This window comes from Caretta caretta, chromosome 16 (assembly GCF_965140235.1).
Source record: "Caretta caretta isolate rCarCar2 chromosome 16, rCarCar1.hap1, whole genome shotgun sequence".
Lineage (NCBI taxonomy): Eukaryota > Metazoa > Chordata > Testudines > Cheloniidae > Caretta > Caretta caretta.
Genome location: NC_134221.1, coordinates 19,828,082 through 19,848,119, shown reverse-complemented (window position 1 = coordinate 19,848,119; position 20,038 = coordinate 19,828,082). Strand labels below are relative to the sequence as shown.

Genomic DNA, 20,038 nt, shown 5'->3' with positions numbered 1-20,038 from the left:
CGCAGATTGAAGATCATCTAATAACATTAGGATCGTGGCATCAACTGTGAGAAAGCAGACCTATTTAACTGAGTCCACACATCCCACTGCATGTGCGGGCAGAACACAGTCACCTGAGGACAGAGGCTCTGAAAATGAGACTGTCACTTTAAACCACATCTCAGCTCAGAGCGGGTCATTGGCACTGTCTACATTTTTCACATGGCTGAGCGCTCCGCATAAATCTTACCTCCGGCAGCCTGCGAGGGGAGATAGCTGGTGAGAGCTCTCTGTGGCTGCTAGCAGTAGCTAAAAAGCATCAAAGCAGCAGCTTCTCTCCACAATTCCTATACGGGGTGAGATTGTCATGCGCTTCAAGATGTGAAAGCAGAAGCTTTAAAGGGAATTTGTTGCTGGGATCAGTAAGTAGCACTCTGTCTTTCTATTTGTGTTCCTTGTTCTCTGGAGGGAGAGAACACATGAAGGGAGAGAAGGAATTTGTTATATATTTGTATTTTGGGGGGATAGGAAGGCTGGGGTTTGGTCTGGAAATTGTTTAAAAAAATCAGCTTCTTTAAAGTTTGCAAGAGCCCCTTCAGTTTGAACTTAATTGTAACACAATTGTTTGTTGCTTTCATTTATCCCCCAAGCCTCAAGAGAGGAGCCCCTGGTGTCTTGGGAATGTCTTGTAAAAGGCAGCGTGGGGATTTTGATGACTGGGGTCTCGCTCATGATGACGGGTGTGTTTATTTAGGAGGAGGTGAGGGGTGCCTGTGTATGGCCAGGACACTGTGAGATCATTTCTGAGGGTGGCTGGTTGTGATACTGAAAGACCATTAAAATGCTCTACTCAGCACAAAGACTGTACAAGTTGAACAGCCCTTTTGAATGTGTTAAAATGGCAATAGCTTTAGCATGGGAAGTGTGGGCTCTAGCTAGCATGAGACTGTTCATCACTAGAAGCAGTGAATCCAGATTTCGAATGAAAACTCCAGACAGCTTCTCTTCCTGTCAGACTGAAATGTTTGACCACAGGGTTCCCCCCACCCCTCACTTTTCCTCTGCAAGGCTCACTTCAGTGCCTCCGCTCCGTTTGTATCTTCTTGCTTCGCTTTTTGTTGAGCAGCAGTTTTCCAAAACAGGTTAGACGGCAACGTTAGTTCAGTGCCTGAAGCAGCCAGAATGCGTCTTTGACGATGATGGCCAGTATCGTCATTCAGTCCCCTCACCCCAGGCTCGGCTCCTGCCTCTCTTGGCACACCTCCTGCCAGGCCTGGACTTCTTCCAACTCCTCTTGAAGTTAGTGGGAGCGGACGGTACCTGCCACCTTGCAAGGTGTTTTCCTTTGCAGGACTGAGCCCTTAATTGGCAGGCGTTAGGGAAGAAAAGAGACTGAGAAAGCAGTGGCTGGTGGTACTCAGGAGATGGCTGGCTGGATTGATACAATAGATCTACCCAGCGGCTTCATGTATTGGCACGTCCTCACTCCAGTGTGCTGGCTGGCACTGTTGTGGTAGATCCCCCCTTCAGACAGGATTAAGTAAGTAGCTGTAGTGGGTCTGATATACAGAGGGCAAGATGGTCAAAGTAATGAAATATGGGACAAGTGTGACTTGGGACAAATATCCCGCAGGTGATGGGCATATTAATTGTTATCCTTTGCCTGGAATGAGGAAGATATTCCCCAGACCTTCCTGCAATATAGAAATGAACACTCTAGAATCCAGGAGTCCCTGAGTCTTGTCCCAGACTCTGTTACTGACTCACTGTGTGACTTGGGCAAGTCACTTCAGCTTCTTAGTCCCCTCCTGGCTAAAATAAGAAGGAAGAGCCTGAGAGATGAAGTCTCTTTTCAGTGTTTGGCAGGTGCTTCTGATGGCCAGCATGAGAACCTACATAGGAAAGGGGGTCTAGTGATATTTACCTGCCTTACTGGCATGCTCAGGTGTTACGGTCCAGGCACTTTGTGTCTGATCTTACGCCACTGACGTCGATGGGGAATTTGCTGCTGACATTGGAGGGGTCGGGACTGAGTCCTTTGAAATCTTGTGATGGAAGGTGCTCTAGAAGACTGAGAGACACCAAAAACCATGCCTTAAATTTGGAGGTTTTGAAGTTGATTTACGGTTCAGAAACTTGCTACTGTTTTAATTTTCATTTGGTGATGTCCCACATTGTGTATTTAGAAGCGATGATCTTTCATCCAAAATAGGGATGTTTTAAGTGGCAGTGAAAAGTCCTTAGAGATCTAAGACTTTCTGCTGGCTGGGGGTACGTTTTATAATGAAACAGACTTCTTTTGGTTGGGCGGAGCATCAAAGTTCTCCAAGGCTCCTTAATGGAATTGGTGCTACAAGGGGATGTCATTTGTGTGATCAGAGAACCGAAGACTAGCTATTTACATGGATAATGAGCACATCTGTAGTTACAATGGATGGGATAAACACAGTTCAGAAGGGGTATTAGCCTTTGTGCTTCATGGCATAAGCCATCCAGATGGGTGTTGGAAGAAACTGCCGCTCTGGACTTCCTAGTCCTTAATTCTCCACTAGAATTTCTTTTACTTGCCTTTGAAGCATCCAGCGCCAATCGCTCTCAGAGAAAGGACACTGGATTAGGTCAGCCCTCTGCTCTGATCCGCAATGACAATCCCTATATCACTTGGACGGCGTGGAGGCTTTGAGAGCCCCCACGATGGTCTTGGGTCATCGGACAGATGATAGAATCACTGTGTGAAATTCCACAGCCTATGTTTATGGAAATCAGACTAGCTGATCATAATGGACTTTTCTGAACTTTAAATTTCTGACCCTCAAGCCAGCAGCATGTCAGAAAGTCACACAATCGCATCTCATGATTGTAAAATGAGACGAAAGTGGGAGGATTTTTCTCTTAGCATGGGGATCAATAATAAACCTTCCTCCCCAAATTGTATCCCACTCCAGCCACTCTGGCTGGCTCCTATTTCCCGTTTGACTCTTACGGTGTTAAAAAGAACTAACTTTAAAATGTGGTGGAGGCAGCAGGAAGCTTTGTGGGAGAAGCCCCGGCTGCCAGAACCATTTGGCTGGGGTATTTATAACTGGCAGGCAGGTGATGTGTGTGTGTGTCCACGAGGAGGAAGCATTTGCCAGCAGGAAAGTTCCATGACTCTTTGCGGTGTGAAGTTAAATGTATAACACAGAGAGCTGGGGAAAAAATGCCCATCAACTTTTGGCATTTTTTTTTAAATCACTACCCCCTCGAAACTTTAGCCTGAAAAGTTTTTAGGTTGGGGCGGGAGGGGACTAACTAGAACTTGAAACATTTTTTGGTTTTCAAAAACTGGAGAAAAATCAGTTTGGGGTTTTTTGGGTCAGAAATCTCAACCGAAGGAACAAAACAAACATTTCGATTTTGGCTGAAAAGCCTCCTCTTCTTTGGGGAAGAGAATGTTGTCATGAAGACTTTTTGACCGGCTCTAATAATAAGCCTCTAAAGGGGACTGAAACCTTGGACGTTATTAGCAGATGTTGTCATTCTGAAGCCCCTATGGAGTATATGGACAATAGTGTGATCACTAGAAAATGCTGATCACCATTCTTTCTGCATTTATGACAATGTCGAATAAGAGGTGTCAAGATGCCGTGTACTACGCTCGTGTAATAATTATAATAATTAGGAGCTTTTCTCTAAACAAAGGTGCTTTTCTCTGGCATCTGAGGATCTCAAAGTGTTTTCACAAACATAAGGTACTCAGGGAAACTCAGACATGGAAAGGTTACATGGTTTACCTACAATGAGTCACAGAGTGGGGAAGAGAACCCAGGAGTCCTGACGCCTAGTCCCCTGCTGTAAGCCCTACCATCCGACCAAGCTTAGAAGGACATTGTGGGGTCGGTGAGTCAGAATGTGACTTTCCTCCTTCCACTCGCCCTCCAGGATTTATCTCCTCCTTGTTTGTTCCTTCTCGCGCTGTCTCTCTGTTTTCTTGCCCCCCCTCTCCTGGATGCAGAGTGGTTGTGATTTATTATGGGTATTACAGTAGCTCCCTCGATGTGTTAGGTGCTCTCAGCATAAGAAGGAAGACAAAGTCCCTGCCCCAAATTGCTCCCTGTTTAAAGTGAATTTTAATTCCTGGCCCTGCTCTGCCGGGGTTTGCTTTGGGGCCTGTTGGGCCGGCCATGACTGCGATCAGGGCCAAGTGCTGCGCTCTCCACAGGTGGTTGCTGAGCAGAGAGCAGCACCGATCAGTGAACAGGCAGGGTGGCAGCTGCGTGCACAGAACAGCCACACCAGCTGCCGGGTTCCAGCGCTGGGTCCGTCTCTATTTCGCTCCATGAAGCTGAACGTCTTGGAGATGGAAGGACCAAGCCAATGGGGAGGTGGTAACTTCGGCCCGCACGCCCTTTCGTAACAGACCAGATTCTCACCTCCCCAGCTGGACGGGAGCAATTGCTGAGCACACAGAGGGTATTTCCATTGGCTGGCCACTCAGCACTGCTGTCTAGCTTGTTGCTTTGAGAAGCACTTTGGGGCACCAGCCAAAGGAGAGGTGCTGGATAAAACCACCCCATGGTGCCGCAAAGACAGGGCTCATGCGCATGTTAACGCATCCAGTACCATGTTCAGAATGTAGCTCTGTCTGGGTGCGTGTCAAGGGAAGGCTGCCTTTTGCAGAGACATGTCGGGCCCGGGAGGGGAGAGACGGAAAGCCAGCGCCGCCCTGGGGTCTGCCTTTGTTGTGAGAGGAGACAGAGGCAGTTTTAGGGGAATTTTCAAAGGGACTCAGGCGCACGAGTGCTATTGGAAGTCAACAAGACTTGGGTGGATACCTCTCCTCAGTGCTTTTGAAAATCTCCTCCCAAGGGCCCTGATTCAGCAAAGCCCTTAAGCAAGTGCTTACGACTAACCTTCAGCATGTGCGTAAGTGATTTGCTGAATTTCCCCCTAAGCTGTCCCTGCACAGCTGCTGCTACACTGTTTGTCCAAGGCCCTGGATCACATTCATCTTCCCCAGGAAGCCAGGCAGCCTGGGGCCCTCTAGCGGCTGTCTACCTGGCTCTGTAAACCTGAGTCTGTGGGCCGCATTGTAAACCTGGGCTCGCAATTCCTGGACCCAGGTCTCTCAGCCATACGAGTGCGTCCACAGAGCAGAATGAGAGGCCTTGGACCAAATGTCAGCAGGACTCTGACTCCTTTCAGCAAGCACCCAGGAGGTGGGTCTTAGGATCCTGCTAGTGGGATGGGTCAGAGCCTAACTGATTGGTGTGTGGACAGAAGCAGGGCTTGGGCTCAGACCTGAGTCAGAGCCCAAGGTCAATAGAGGGATCCCTGAGCCAGGCATTTTAGGTGAGTTCAGTGTAGAGCTTTTAGACCACAAGAGCAGTGGGGAAACCGGTGGATTATGTCTGTGTTCGTACAGCCCCCGGCACAATGGGGCCTGATCCTGGTATAATAATTCCAAGCATAATACCTTCATGCTAATAATGGGAGATGGGGAGTTTTAGGGCTAAGAGGCCTTGGGAGAAAGGAGTTCCACAAGATCCTCACTCCCTTATGAGTGCTGCTCAGGAGGTAGAAGTCTCCGAACCCCCTAGGCTTCTCAACCGGATTGTCAAAAGCGCCCCGCACCCTGTCAGGAGTTGTGGGTGTACAGCATCTCTGCAAATCCTCCATGCAAGAAGGTGACTCCGAGACACCCAGTCGCCTGGGCACTTGCTTTTCGATGCATTTCCCAGGCAGCAGCTGGTGTTTTCTCCACAGTGGTTACAAAACAGCAGATGAAACAGGCCTGCTGATCACTTAGAGAAAAAAAAAATGTATGCAAAAGCCTGGATGCCTTCAAATTAGGGAGGCCTATTTCAGGTAAACGAGTCTGACTGGCCGGGTTTCATTAGCCCTCTCTGCACTCGGATTAGCAGTCAGGTGTCGTGATGAAAATCAGTCATACAAAATGGGGACTGTGATTTTAAACCAAATGCAGTTCTCTGCCCCCCTCGCTGGCTGGGTAGGTCTCCATTAGCTTAGCTGATGCAGGCTCCCTGAGGGGAGAACATGGGGCCAGCCTCCCTTGTTCTGACCCCACAAACAGCCCTGACCCTGTCGTTGGCTCCATTCCAAGCTGTGTTCTCAGATGGCAAGAGGAGAATTCATGTCTCGCCCAGCAGCGAGGCCGGGAGAGAGGGGGGTGTCTCCAGTGCCCTTTAGAGCGAGAATGGATTTGTAGCTGAGCTGAAGAAGTCTGCATGTAAGCTGGCCCCCTTTGACAATACGAAAAACCCCAGCAGCACATGGGGGAGGCTCCAATCCAGGGTGACAGGCACAGCTGGATTTTCTCTCCCTTTCAGGGCCTACCCGCCTGGCCAAGACCAGACTCTCTTGTTGAGGGAGCCCCTTAGCTTTCCCCTGACAATTAAATACCTCCTCTGGTTTTCACATGTCTTTTGCCACCCCTGGAAGAGGCTTAGGAGCTGCCTCAGGAACCTTCCGCTCCCAAAAGAGAGACTGCAACTCCTCACTTGGGTCTCCCACAGAGGAACAAAGCCAGACCTCCCCACAGCCCCTCTTGGAGCAAAAATAAACCTTTGGGGGAAGATGAGGATTGAAGCCTGTTTCTGAAACACAAAGGAGACTCCAAGGGTCTGCTCCAATGACCACTGACATCAGTGGATTTTGCATTGGGCCCTGAATGCTGCAGTGAGGCATTTGGAATGATTTCTGAGTCTAAGTAAGAAGTAGAAATTCCCTATATCAGATCAGCAGGACCAGTAACCCATTACTTGGCATACTGGGAACCAAGGCCTTCTGGTCCTTATTCCCAGATTTGTCACTGCGTTGCTGTGTGGCCGAGTCGCTGTGCCTCAGTTTACTAATATTACTGACCTCGTGGGGCATTGTGAGTAAATTTGGGGGAAGCACATTCAGAAGAAAGCTGCTGTGAGTTTGCGTTTTTCAGTGGGTTTGCTCCAGTCGTTTGCTTTCGAGTCCTGCAACGTCACTAGCACAAAGGTTTGTGGGAAACAGAGCTCCAAGGGGCCCATGCAAGTCTTTGAGGAAGTGAATGTTCAATTAATGCACATAAACATCCACCCCGGAATTAATTGTAATGACTCCCTATGTGGATCATCAGCAGGGTTGGAACCCAGCCCTGGAGCACGGGCTAACTCGTTGCTTTGGGACAGCAGCCAAAGCAGAGGTGCTCTGGGGACCGCTAGCACTTGAGCGACGGGAGTCTCTCCATGAGCTGGCAGAAAACTCTCACTTAATAGCGCGAATAAATACGTCGAAATTGGAAACCACTGGCAGAGAAAAAAACTGGATTAGTCACATGCATTCCTACATTGCAGACTATGAGCTCTGCTCTGGCTGCAAGGCTGGGTTCGTATTTGAGTGATTGCTTTGAGATCCCGCTGTGAATGGTGCCATGTGAGAAGAGATTTTCTTTCTGATCATAAGGGCAGTTCCACATCTCCTCCCCCCCCCCCCCCAACCCTTTACCTCATTTCTATTTAAAATCCGTATAGGGAAGTGCAGACCCATTTTATCAGTCTCTTTGGCACAGTTCCCTGGGCTGTGCTGGGCCGCAGGTGGGCGGTGTTCAGATAAATGATGAGCCACTCGGCGGAAGGGCCCCTCCTTTCTCATCTCCTTGCCTGCCGTCCTTATAGAGGACACTGGGGAAAGGGCAAGGACTTCTGAGCAACAGGTTTCGAGGGAGGCTTATTGATATGGCAGCTGGGGAAGACCCCGTCTCATTTTTCATTGTTATGGTAAGTTAAGGACACTCGTAGACAAGGTCTAATTCATGGGTGAAAGATCCAGGGAACTGGGGACCAGTCCTATAGGCTAGAGCAGCAGTTCCCAAACCGTTTGGTGGCAGGACCCCATTTTGACGCTTTATTAACTCCCGCGACCCCAGACGGCACGGAGGACGCCATTTTGTAGCACACGCACCATATGTGCCAGATGAGGACACCGCTTTACTCTACAAAATGGCATCGTCCACACACTCTTGATCGCCACCCCATCCGCAGCCTGCATCATGGTGGTCCAGCTGTCTCCACAGCTCCTTGTCCGAAGCCAGGACGGAGGGAGCCAGGCGCTCGGAATATCGTCAGGGTTTAGCATTTTAATTAGAGGGGTGCTGAGCCAGTCCATGGTGAGCCAAGGGAAAAGTGAGCTGCTAGTCCGCAGTGAGAGGGACGTGGAGGAGGTGGGAGTTGTTTCTCAAGGGGGGTTAACTAGGTGAGTGGTGCTTATGAAGGAGAAGGATGAATAGCACTGGCTTGGGCCAGCAGAGTGCAAAAGCTCCCCTGTCCTTCTCTGCCAGTGTCCTGTGAGCTTGACCTGCATTCCTTGCTTTTCTCCTGGGCTGCCTGTGAACACTGACACTGATCTGCAGCTCCCCCTGCTAGTCCAGCCCTGGACTCCTGTATGGCTCCCCCAACATGCCTCCATCTCTGAATCTGCCTGACTATTCCCATGCTGTCCCGGGTCCCGCCACGCCACACCCCTGGCTCTTTCAGTCCTTGACTCCTCACACAGATCAGGCAAAACACCCCCTCCTGTCCCAGTCCTGGCCCTTGCTTGAGCAGTGGCTGCCGGTCACCTGAAACTGTGTGATGCTTTTGTGACACAGACAAAGTGTCCAGTAGAAGGTCATTTTTTCCCACCATGGTGGATCTGAATTCAGCTCTCTGGAGTGTGTGGCATCACTTCTTAGCTTAATTTTTCCTCCCCCGTGACACTTCCCTAATGTTTGCACCTCTGAAGTCAGAGTCCTTCTCAGGGCCAAATGCTACTCCCAGTTACACTGGTGCAACCCCGCTGAAACCAGCTGTGTTGAATCGGTGTGACTGAGAGCAGAATTTCTTCTCCCGCATGAAATTTTTGGGTCACGCAACCTGATGTGGCAGTACTGTAATAAATGCAGCACACCCTCACTGTAAACCCTTTGATTTCCAGGGTGCAACTATTATTGGTTCAGAGGCTGTCTTTCCAACACACCATTTTATTAGCAGATCAGCACATGGAAGAGGTGGGGTTTTACTCCCACCCGCCCCCGATCAGCTCCCAGATTGCTAATGTTCCATTGCCTGGCCTGTTGCTAATTTTGACGGTGCCCTAAATAGAAGATGAGTGTATCTCGGCTGGTTTGCCTAGCTTAAGAGAAAATTATTTTCCTCCATTTACTGAGCCAAAACCATTGCGTTAACCCCCTCATCACAACTCTCTCCTGGGGATTTTCCATCTCCTTTGAAAACAACCGAGCTGCCCTTTGTTAGAAGTTGTCTTCACCTGTTTAGAAGGTCTCGCTGCTTGGATAGAACGAGGAGGGGCCCATAAGAGAAACCTCACGTGGCTTCTCCTGCTCCAGACTCGGTTCCATAAAGGACAACCCGTAGCTTTGCTGACAAGCTTGAGAGGATCCCAGAGTCAGCAAAGGACCTGAACTCTGACTACTCCTCTTGCTTTGCTGGCTTTACTCCAGCGCCCTATGCGTCTGGGGCTGGAGTTCCAGGTTTTCCTTGCCACCAGCAGGCACCTGTTGCTTGAGATCTTGAATGAGTTAAGGCTTTTCTCTGATGCCCTCTCTGTGTCCAGCACCCAGGGCTAAAAGGGCTGGACTTAGGGGCTGAGTGCATCCACCCGAGCACTCCATCTGGCTTTGACTCTGCTACACCGTGCCCTGTTCCCTGACTGGGAAGGGGCTGCAGTCACTCCAGAAGCAGAGTGCTCAGCCAGCGGGCTGAGGAGTGTGAGCTAAGCCTTGCATCACCCAGGCATTCCCCTCCACTGGCCAAGTTAGGAGCCCTGCGGTGGTATCTCCCCCAATGGGAATCCCTGTCCGGACCTCTGCCAAAAGCTGGTGTGTGATGGGGAGAGTTGTGGGGGTTGAGGTAGCAAATTAGCGCGGATGCACAAGGCCACAAAAGCCAAAACCAGGAAGGAAAGGAAGGGTCGTTGTTGCTGTTAGTTTTTTACATTAAGACATGAGTGCCTCTAAGTGCTTCTATCCCAGGATGCATTGGAGCTTTACTTCATTTTGTACCTTCAGTGTCCACGAGAGAAGCAGATTCCGGTGATCAGAGCAGGTGACTAGGAGCCAGGACACCTGGGTTCTACCCTTGGCTCTGCCGGTGACCCGCTGTGTGACCTGGGCCAAGTCACCTGACCCCTCTGCTCTGCAGCCTGTAAGATAGGGCTCAGCCCTCCCCTGCCTCTCGGGGATGATGGGAGGAGAAAGGAGCTGCCTCTGGCATCAGTCGGCGCTTTGGAAAACGTAGAATGCGAAGGGTTAAAATCGGCAAAGGCTGGTGAGCTCTTCCAACGGCTGTCTGAAGGCGCTGCCGGTGCATTAAAGAATAAATCTCCAGACAGGCATTGCATTGTGGAAGCGGTAGCATGACTGGCCTCCCTGGTGTCCCACACATCTCTTGAGCCCGAAGGCTGAATGCTCCACACGCCACCAGCGCGGCCAGCCCGTTTGTTAGTAGGTATTTCCAATAGCTCCTGCTGTGCACTTGTGCTTTCCAGGCACTCGTGGAGAGCAGTCCTGCTCGCAGTTTAAGGACAAGACCGGCACACGGACAAGTGGTCCGGGGGAGGGGAACAGGGTGGGTGATCTGTATACAAGCCAGCTCAATGTAGAGAAGCAGCACAGCAGAGGGGCTGGCAGACGGACTTAGGTACGGACGGGGGGTGTGGCCATGTAGCGAGCGCAGCATGAGCTGGCCCCGCTCACGAAACGTGCCTTCCCTGCTTCATCCAGTTTGGAACCAGACCGGTTTGATTGTGATCAGTGAACGTTGTGCTGGTGAATGGCTCGAGATTCGCTAACTCTCCATCTCTCCAGGGCAGGCACCCGCAATTCCCCACCGACTGGCCTGGAGGGACCCGCCTGTAGTGGGTGAGAGAAGGGGGTTCGATCTGTGGGCCCCATTCATGCATCACCTCTCTGCTGAGGCAAGCGCCTGACTGGAGGGATGGCTGTGCGGAAAAGGCCTTGGCACACAGGCTGTCTGGGGTCAGTCCCCTCTCTGCTACAGCCCCCCTGTTTGGCAGAGCACTTCACCTCCAGCCCTGTAATAATCCTTCTTGTCTCCCGCCCTTTGCCTGACTTGTCCATTAAGATCATAAACACCTCAGGGCAGGGACTCTCTCTTGCCAGGTGTCTGTACGGCGCCTAGCACAATGGAGACCTGATCCTGCTTGGGGCACATAGGTCCAGATCTTCCGAGGTATTTAGGCGCCTGACTCTCATTGGTTTCAGGGTCCCATTGGTTTCAATGGGAGTTACGTGCCTAAATACCTTTGAAGAGCTGGGTCTTCATAATACTAATCAAAATAATTGCTCTTGGTTTTGGTGCTGTCATTCCATCCAGGCCACCAGCTCATGTCAGTGGGCCACTGAGTGGGTATCAGAGGTTCATCAATGTCCACTGATTTTATCCGTTGCTCTTGGTAGCATCTGACCAGTCTGTGTGACCGTACGAGATCCCAGTCGGAGCCCTCCTGAGCCTGGCAGATGCCTCTCTTCTCATTTGCTAATTTTACATCCAATTCTGAGTAATGCTTCAGAGAAATCTGCTGCTCATGATGATTTTGGCTGAGCCAAAGAGGGGACTCTGTGTTTACTCCGTTAGCGAAGCGTGCCTCGTAATGGCATACAAAACACATCTGTCTGAAGTGGAATTGGTCACACCACAGGGCTTGTGCATGGAGGCTTTGGAAGCAAATCCATTCCAGAGCACAGCTTAAATATATCGCTGTCTGGTGAAAGGTGATCATTTGGGGCTCTTGGGCGGGAATTGTTTTCCTGAAGAGCTATAATCGAGTGGCATTTGCAGCTCACTGATTGTTATAACCAGCGGTCTCCTGTGGATAGCAGAAAGGAAGGAAGAACTCTGGGAAGCTCAGGTTGTGGAGGCCTTTATGGGAGTCTAAATTTAGCTGGCTTGAGAGGAATACTTGCTGTCTGTGCATACAGGGTTATAACCTTGCAAAGGGAGAGGATGGGGATGGGGACAACACATCAGAAGGGGAGTTCTATGTGATACCCTGTGGTCCATCTCATTCACTGGCTTCCTATCCCTCTGGCTTCAAGCCCGGGACTGGGCTCCCAGGTTACTAAACTCTCCCCAGGCTGACTCCGCTCCTGACCGGATCGCTTCTCTTTCCCTTAGCTGCCCCAACACTGCTCAGTAACTAATTCCCTCTCCCATGCAGGGCTAGGGAAACCCCTCCCTCTCTCAAAACCTCTCCTTTAGAACCAGTCTTTTCTCCCTGCAAGAGAACAATCCCCGCGTGCCAGGAGAGAGCTCGCCCATGTGTTCACGATGCTCTGCAGCAATGAAGGCTGTTGGACAGTGAAGCTAATTTCCCCATTGCTAGGAGCCCTAAGGAAGTCTAGAAACATGGCCCCAGCCAAAAGCGGCTTGGAAAGCATCCAGAGTTTCCCAGGGTTGGCTGGAACGTGATTGGATTATTTAACAGAAGGGCTTGCCACAAATGTTCCTCTGGTGGAACGGAAAGGAAGGGTGACAGCTGCTCACCTTGTGCCTTTGCGAATGCTCCCTGGTAATAGCCCCTGAAGGAGAGCTCTTGCAAAGGAAGGTAACTCTGCCTTGCTGGGGGGTGTGTGTGGGAGGGGTTGATCTTTCTTTCTGGTGGAGGCTAGTTTTACCTGCCCCTATTGGAAAGGCAAGGAGAAGAACAGTGAGAAGCTATTTCGGAGATGGGAGTGGATGGGGACACAATGCAGCTGTATGCCTGGGGGGGACACCTGCACTGGAAACGAGCCACTTCACTAGGAGATGAGCTGAGTGAAAGGGAATTTGTTGGCCCCTGGACTCCCGGAGGCACATTCGCTGTCCTGCTCTGCTCCCTTTGCATGGCTCAGGGGGGAACCCGCCACGCGTCCCAGCTGGGGTGGCTAAGGGTGGTGTGTGTGCGCGTGGAGAGAGGCTGCAGCAGGGACAGAGGCAGTTTCTATGCCTTACCCTCCTAGCCCTGGCGAAGGAGGGAATTGGGGGACGGAATGGGGTGCGGACAGTCCCTTGGAGATGATTGCCAGCCAGTGCAGGTTAGAGCAGCCCCCAAACTGCTCTTAACCTATCCTGTGGTTGGGGGTGGAGTCAAGCAGAGAATCAAATATCGCTGACCCTCTCTGACGGCTCCACTCTGCAGCACCGAGCAGCAGAGAATCCGGCCTCCACTTGGCCTAGGACAGGGCAGGAAACTTGTAAGTCAACAGTTGCAGATGTAAAGAGTTGCTTTTGATTGCTTGACTTCTTCTGGTTCCTTTCTTCTTTGCAGAAAATCAGCCGGGCCCCTTCAGACGAGGAATGCTTCTTTGACCTGCTGAGCAAGTTCCAGAGCAGCCGAATGGATGACCAGCGCTGCCCGCTAGAAGAGTGCCAAACAGAGGCTGCTGCCGCCTCCGTGCCTGCCCTGGAAGAAGGAATATGTAAGCACTTGGGGGCTCCCGTTAACGAGAGTAATGACATGTCTGCAGTGCTGCCAGTTCTCAGGAATTTATCGCAAGTCTGGCAGTAGTTGGTGTTTTCTTTTAAATCCCCAGCTCCTGGAGTCAGGTGCTTATGTGAGAATCTCAGCTTTCGCTTGTTCAAAAGTATCTTTCCTGGTTTCAGAGAAAAGCTTGAAAAGATGAGCCCCAAAGGCACAAGGACCAAGACACACATAAAAAGAACCCCAGAATTTTGGGGTTGGCTATAATGTTAAGGCGCTCTGGCAAAATTCTGTTTGCTGACACCCCTGGGTCATTTGCCATGTTTTTTGTTGGGCAAGTAAAAGAGTGTTAGGTTTTTTTCATTGAAATCGTCATTTGGTTTTTGTGCTTCTGAATTTTGTTCAGCACTTAGATACTATGAGGAAAGGTGCTGGAGAGAAAGGTAAACCCATAGGGGGGACACAGAGCACAGACAGGTAGATAACCACAGGAAGATCGCAGATAGCTGAATGAATAGGTAGATAAAGTGTATGAAAACTAGATGGTAGTGATATCAACATAGTAAGGGTAGGCAAGGAGATTGGGTGCTGGACTGGTATATTTTCATGGCCATTTTGCAAGGCTGTGATGAGATGTGTTTAAACAGTCATCAGAAAGCAACGGCTAAAGAGACAAGTATTCAACTCTTCGCTTTAAAAGCCATTTCTATGGTACTTTTATTTGTTCCATATGTTTTTGATCAAACTATGCAGTTTGGAACAAACAAACATAAAAGAAGATTTAAAAAAAAAAAACCCCTGACATCCCTAAAACGGCTGACACACGAGACGCAGCACCGAAGCACCCAGGGAACATAGAGCTGGGACGACGCGTACGCAGCAGCGAGAGCGAACTAGTGCTGAACCGGTCAGGCTGTGTTGTGACAAGGAGCACAGCCCGGCTCCGAGTCAGGTGGCTTTTCACCCTAAAAAGAGACTGGAAGTGTGCATCATTTTTATAAAGATACGCATGTTTCTGATACAGAAACCAGCATGGGTTTCCCAGCTGTGCTGAGGGCTATAATCGAGGGAGCTGTAGGCAACAGCAGCCTTTAAGCTGTTCCAATATTGCCATCAGCCCAGGTGCTCGAACTCCAGAGCAGGAGGCTGGATTAAAAATCATGATTTGTTAATAAAAACGTGAATTTGGGGCTCTGTTGATTCAGCTCCTGATTTCTGAGCTTTTGTGCTGTCCTCACTTAACATTATGAAGCTTTTCTCCACAACCCTGACGGCTAGAAACTTAGGTGCCTAAATACCTTTGAGCTTCTGGGCCAAATTCTCATTGGAATCAATCCCTTTTGACAGTCTGGGCCTTGCTTCCTTTTTTAAATGAAAGCTGAGATTCTCATGTATTAACATGCCTCCGTTAACAGGAGGCTTTCAGGACAACTGCAAATACTGTGAGACGCTCGATAAAAGGGCGCGTTGGGCACACTGCTGTTTAATTAATTTGCACTCTCGCTTAGACAGTAAAAGTACGTGGCCTGTTTTACTTTTTATTTAGAGTTATTTACTGGGTCCCCTTTGCTCGCCCGGTGTTAGCGTGTTTGGATTTCTACGTTGCGGGGGAATGTTTCGTTCCTAACCAGCAGCAAAAAGGAACCACCCCGCTGTTTTCATGGACTGTTGAATATTGTTTCTGGGCTTGCGATTTAACATTTTCGTTGTGCAGTGCCTTCTGTTTGCTTACACCCGTCGTTTCAAAGCCCTCCTGTCTGAGGTTCACAGCAGTGCCAAATGTGGTGCCATCCAGACCTGGTCATGCCAGGCGTGATGGGCATTGGCAGCACAGTAAGTCTGCACTTCGGCGTAGGGACGTTAGCCAGCACGTTGGGCCGCTGGCTGAGCTTGCAATGCACCTTCCCCTTCGCTTCCCCCAGCCCTGTTTCCCACGGGTATGCTCCAAGACAGAGCACGGCCCCTCACATGGAGCGCCAGCTCCTCGGCTCAGGGGGCTGTCTGTGCCAGCAGCCTGCTGGTCTTTTGCTTCTCATAGGGAGGCAGCACTGGAATCTTTAGGTGGCATTTGGAGCGTGTGCCCTTGTGCTGGATGTGAGCATAGCACTGACTGCTTGTAAGGAGGGTGGTGGGAAGTCATGGCTCAAATTCTCCTCTGGGGGAAATGGGCAAATCTCCACTGAAGCCAATGGAACTGAGCCCATTTACATCAGCGGAGAGCTTGGCTCGCGCTCTAGCTCCCAAACGCACACCCGGCCGGACAGCCTTCGGAGGAGCAGGCTGGCTCTGGGAGGACTGAAAAGAACCAGGCTCGGACTGTGATTTCCTAAGGCACACGGTATGACGCAGCTACCTCTGCCTTGTGCTGGACAGAGCATTTGCAGCCATTGCCCAGGCAGATACCGTATCTGCACTGGCCCTGAAAGGCGAGAGTTGTCTGGGGGACTCGGAAAGGACGAGCCGTCTGATGAATCACTTACCTCTGCTTGCACTTGGCTGATTACATGGCCTCTAATTATATCCCACCCGTTGTAATTGCACGGGGCGTCTGTCAGGAGGCTGCCTGAGCGCAAGACAGAAAGCCACTCAAGCTTCCAGGGACTTTGGAGTCAATTGCAAGCACAATTTCTGTAACTACCGCCTACTTGGAACTGGCCACCCCCTGCCCCCGAATCCTAAAATTAGGCTTAATAACGAGGAAGGCGGGAAATGACGCTTCAGACAGGTTCCTCGGTGGTTCACTGTAATCATGGCCTAGTAACTGACTTGGGGTCTGCAGTTGCACTGAGGAGGCTGCTCCGGGGCTCAGAACGGGCAATTAGAGGACGCATCGGAACCAGGAACGAGCCTGTTCGGTCCCACCACCCGGGAGTTCGCAAAGGCAGACCCGCTCGCCCGTGTCGGAGCTTAAAAGGCCACTTGGGCGCTTGTGCCCGCGTTGATGGCACCGTTCTGCACCCTGATCCGCTCCCCGCTGCATTCTCCTGCGCTCCTTGCCAGCCGCTCCCAGCGGGAGCTCACTGCTTGGAGCGACAGCAGCATGGGGGAGCCAAGATGCAGCTTAGAATCCTGCGTTTCTAGCCCTTTGTATGGCACTGGAGGGGTGCCAGGCGCTTCAGACCCAGGTCAGCCTGGCAGCACACCCCAGGCAGGGGGGAGGGAAGGGTTACTTTCCTGATCTGGAGGGGTCAAGAGGCACAGAAATTAAGCTCCTGGGGCAGTACAGCCATTTGCTAGGAGAGCCAGAGCGGGACCTCGGGAATCCCTGTGCTGGGGATTAGAGAGCACTGCAGCAGCTGTATGGGAGTGGATGATGTCTCATGGCCCCGGAGTAAGGTACAGTTTTTGCTTGCATGGCTTCACAGGCAGAGGGCTGGCAATGCAATGAGAATGCTAGAGATTAAGTACCTTCTTGAAAGGCCACGTCAATGAGGCATCTCTTCCCTAATTTAATCTAATCATCGGTCCAAGTGCAATTAATATCCTGTCCTGCTCCCTTTGTGCAGCCTTGTCAGCCAGGGGGAGATGTGTAGACAGAGTTTCTGTGGTTTACCCTATAAAGCCAGCTGCTTTCCCCCTTCGCTGCCCGATGTTTATGCACTCTCAGAGCCCTCCTTCCAGAGAAAAGGAGTACTTGTGGCACCTTAGAGACTAACCAATTTATTTGAGCATGAGCTTTCGTGAGCTACAGCTCACTTCATCAGATGCATACTGTGGAAACTGCAGCAGACTTTATATATACACAGAGAATATGAAACAATACCTCCTCCCACCCCACTGTCCTGCTGGTAATAGCTTATCTAAAGTGATCATCAGGTGGGCCATTTCCAGCACAAATCCAGGTTTTCTCACCCTCCACCCCCCCACACAAATTCACTCTCCTGCTGGTGCTAGCCCATCCAAAGTGACAACTCTTTACATAATCAAGTCGGGCTATTTCCTGCACAAATCCAGGTTTTCTCACATCCCCCCCACCCCCATACACACACAAACTCACTCTCCTGCTGGTAATAGCTCATCTAAACTGACCACTCTCCAAGTTTAAATCCAAGTTAAACCAGAACATCTAGGGGGAGGTAGGAAAAAACAAGAGGAAACAGGCTACCTTGCATAATGACTTAGCCACTCCCAGTCTCTATTTAAGCCTAAATTAATAGTATCCAATTTGCAAATGAATTCCAATTCAGCAGTTTCTCGCTGGAGTCTGGATTTGAAGTTTTTTTGTTTTAAGATAGCGACCTTCATGTCTGTGATTGCGTGACCAGAGAGATTGAAGTGTTCTCCGACTGGTTTATGAATGTTATAATTCTTGACATCTGATTTGTGTCCATTTATTCTTTTACGTAGAGACTGTCCAGTTTGACCAATGTACATGGCAGAGGGGCATTGCTGGCACATGATGGCATATATCACATTGGTGGATGTGCAGGTGAACGAGCCTCTGATAGTGTGGCTGATGTTATTAGGCCCTGTGATGGTGTCCCCTGAATAGATATGTGGGCACAATTGGCAACGGGCTTTGTTGCAAGGATAAGTTCCTGGGTTAGTGGTTCTGTTGTGTGGTATGTGGTTGTTGGTGAGTATTTGCTTCAGGTTGCGGGGCTGTCTGTAGGCAAGGACTGGCCTGTCTCCCAAGACTTGTGAGAGTGTAGGGTCATCCTTTAGGATAGGTTGTAGATCCTTAATAATGCGTTGGAGGGGTTTTAGTTGGGGGCTGAAGGTGACGGCTAGTGGCGTTCTGTTATTTTCTTTGTTAGGCCTGTCCTGTAGTAGGTGACTTCTGGGAACTCTTCTGGCTCTATCAATCTGTTTCTTTACTTCCGCAGGTGGGTATTGTAGTTGTAAGAAAGCTTGACAGAGATCTTGTAGGTGTTTGTCTCTGTCTGAGGGGTTGGAGCAAATGCGGTTGTATCGCAGAGCTTGGCTGTAGACGATGGATCGTGTGGTGTGGTCAGGGTGAAAGCTGGAGGCATGCAGGTAGGAATAGCGGTCAGTAGGTTTCCGGTATAGGGTGGTGTTTATGTGGCCATTGTTTATTAGCACTGTAGTGTCCAGGAAGTGGATCTCTTGTGTGGACTGGACCAGGCTGAGGTTGGTGGTGGGATGGAAATTGTTGAAATCATGGTGGAATTCCTCAAGGGCTTCTTTTCCATGGGTCCAGATGATGAAGATGTCATCAATATAGCGCAAGTAGAGTAGGGGCTTTAGGGGACGAGAGCTGAGGAAGCGTTGTTCTAAATCAGCCATAAAAATGTTGGCACTGATGCCGTCTAGACTTTATTGATGTTGTGTCAAGCAAGGCAATAAGCCCCCTCTGATCTTTTAAAAGGTTTTTTTTAATGCCACAGAGAAAATGATAGCCGCAGCATGTGCTGTTCCCAAGGCCAGCTTGCAGGGTGCAAACTGAGCCTTCATGCCTTCTACAGGCAAGGTCCTACCAGCCATTGTGCTCTGAGTGAGCGCGCTCCTTGCAAGGCCTCCGGCACCCCCAGCCTGAGTGGATTGTGTGGCACTGCTGTGGGGAAGTTCACAGCACCAGCAGTCTGCTCTCCCTAGGAGTGGCCCTCACTTTAGCGGGCTGATTTCAGAAAGCCTGGTCTGAGATGAGGCCCTGGCTGGCCCTGCACATTGGTAATGGGAGCTGCCTGCAGCTCAGAGGGGCCATTCAGCTTTGGCTTGGCCAGACCCACTGTTATAAAAGAAAAGTCTTGGTCATTTGTTCTTCTTTGCCATTAGATGAAATGGCTGCAATTCGCTTCTCTCCTGCTGTAGGTCAGCTGAGCGCATTCAGTGCAGGGAAATGAGGTTACTCTTAGAAGGGGGATCAATTAAGAGATCAAGTAGGGCAAAAAAAACCCAGCTCAAATCACTTTTCTGCTGAGTGAGGCTGACCCCAGGTCTGGTCTAATCTCGGCTCTGCCACTGACTAGATGGTTACCCTTGGGCACATCACTTGCTCGCTCACTGCCTCAGCTTGCCCATCTGTAAAAGGGGATCATTTACTAATTAATAATGATGCACTTTGAACTTTATGGGGGCCAAGCTCTAAGGGCTTTACAGAGGCAGGGCGGGATTAGCCACCCCCACTGTGCATGCACTGAGAAGCACAGAGGGGTGAAGTGACTTACCCAAGATCACCGAGCAAATCTGCATCACAGCCCAGAACAGAACCCAGGCGTCCTGGCTCCCAGACCTCAGAGGGGTGGTGAACGAGTTAATTAGAGACTGAGCAGCATGTTGGAGCTGAACAGCACCGTGCCACGGGCCCCCTCCCTGGACTGACGCCCTGGTGCTCTCCCTGTCCCCCCCACAGCTCAGTCCTCATTAATGGCATCGCCGCAGACAGAGGAGTTCTTTGATCTCATCGCCAGCTCCCAGAGCAGGCGGCTGGATGACCAGCGTGCCAGTGTGGGCAGCCTGCCCGGCCTCCGCATCACTCACAACAACCTGGGGCACCTGCGCATGGAGGGGGATGCCCAGGAGCCAGGGGACGAGTTCTTCAACATGCTTATGAAGTGCCAGGTAGGCAGCTTGCTCTTCTGCACTGACCCCAGGGGCTGAGACACTGCTCGGCCCGGGAGAGCCCCAGGGGGCAGGGCTGTGCCAG

General features: G+C 50.6%; 1 protein-coding gene across 7 annotated transcripts in view; it reads left to right on the top strand.

Annotated features, from left to right (window-relative positions):
* GPSM1 (G protein signaling modulator 1) overlaps positions 1 to 20,038 on the top strand; it is a 214,140-nt gene that overhangs the window by 193,095 nt on the left and 1,007 nt on the right. For all 7 annotated transcript variants that reach the window (XM_048822354.2, XM_048822352.2, XM_048822351.2 and 4 more), the window contains exons 12-13: positions 13,279 to 13,429; positions 19,745 to 19,953. In XM_048822354.2, the coding sequence (XP_048678311.1) occupies positions 13,279 to 13,429; positions 19,745 to 19,953 (360 nt within the window). The remainder of the gene's footprint in view (positions 1 to 13,278; positions 13,430 to 19,744; positions 19,954 to 20,038) is intronic.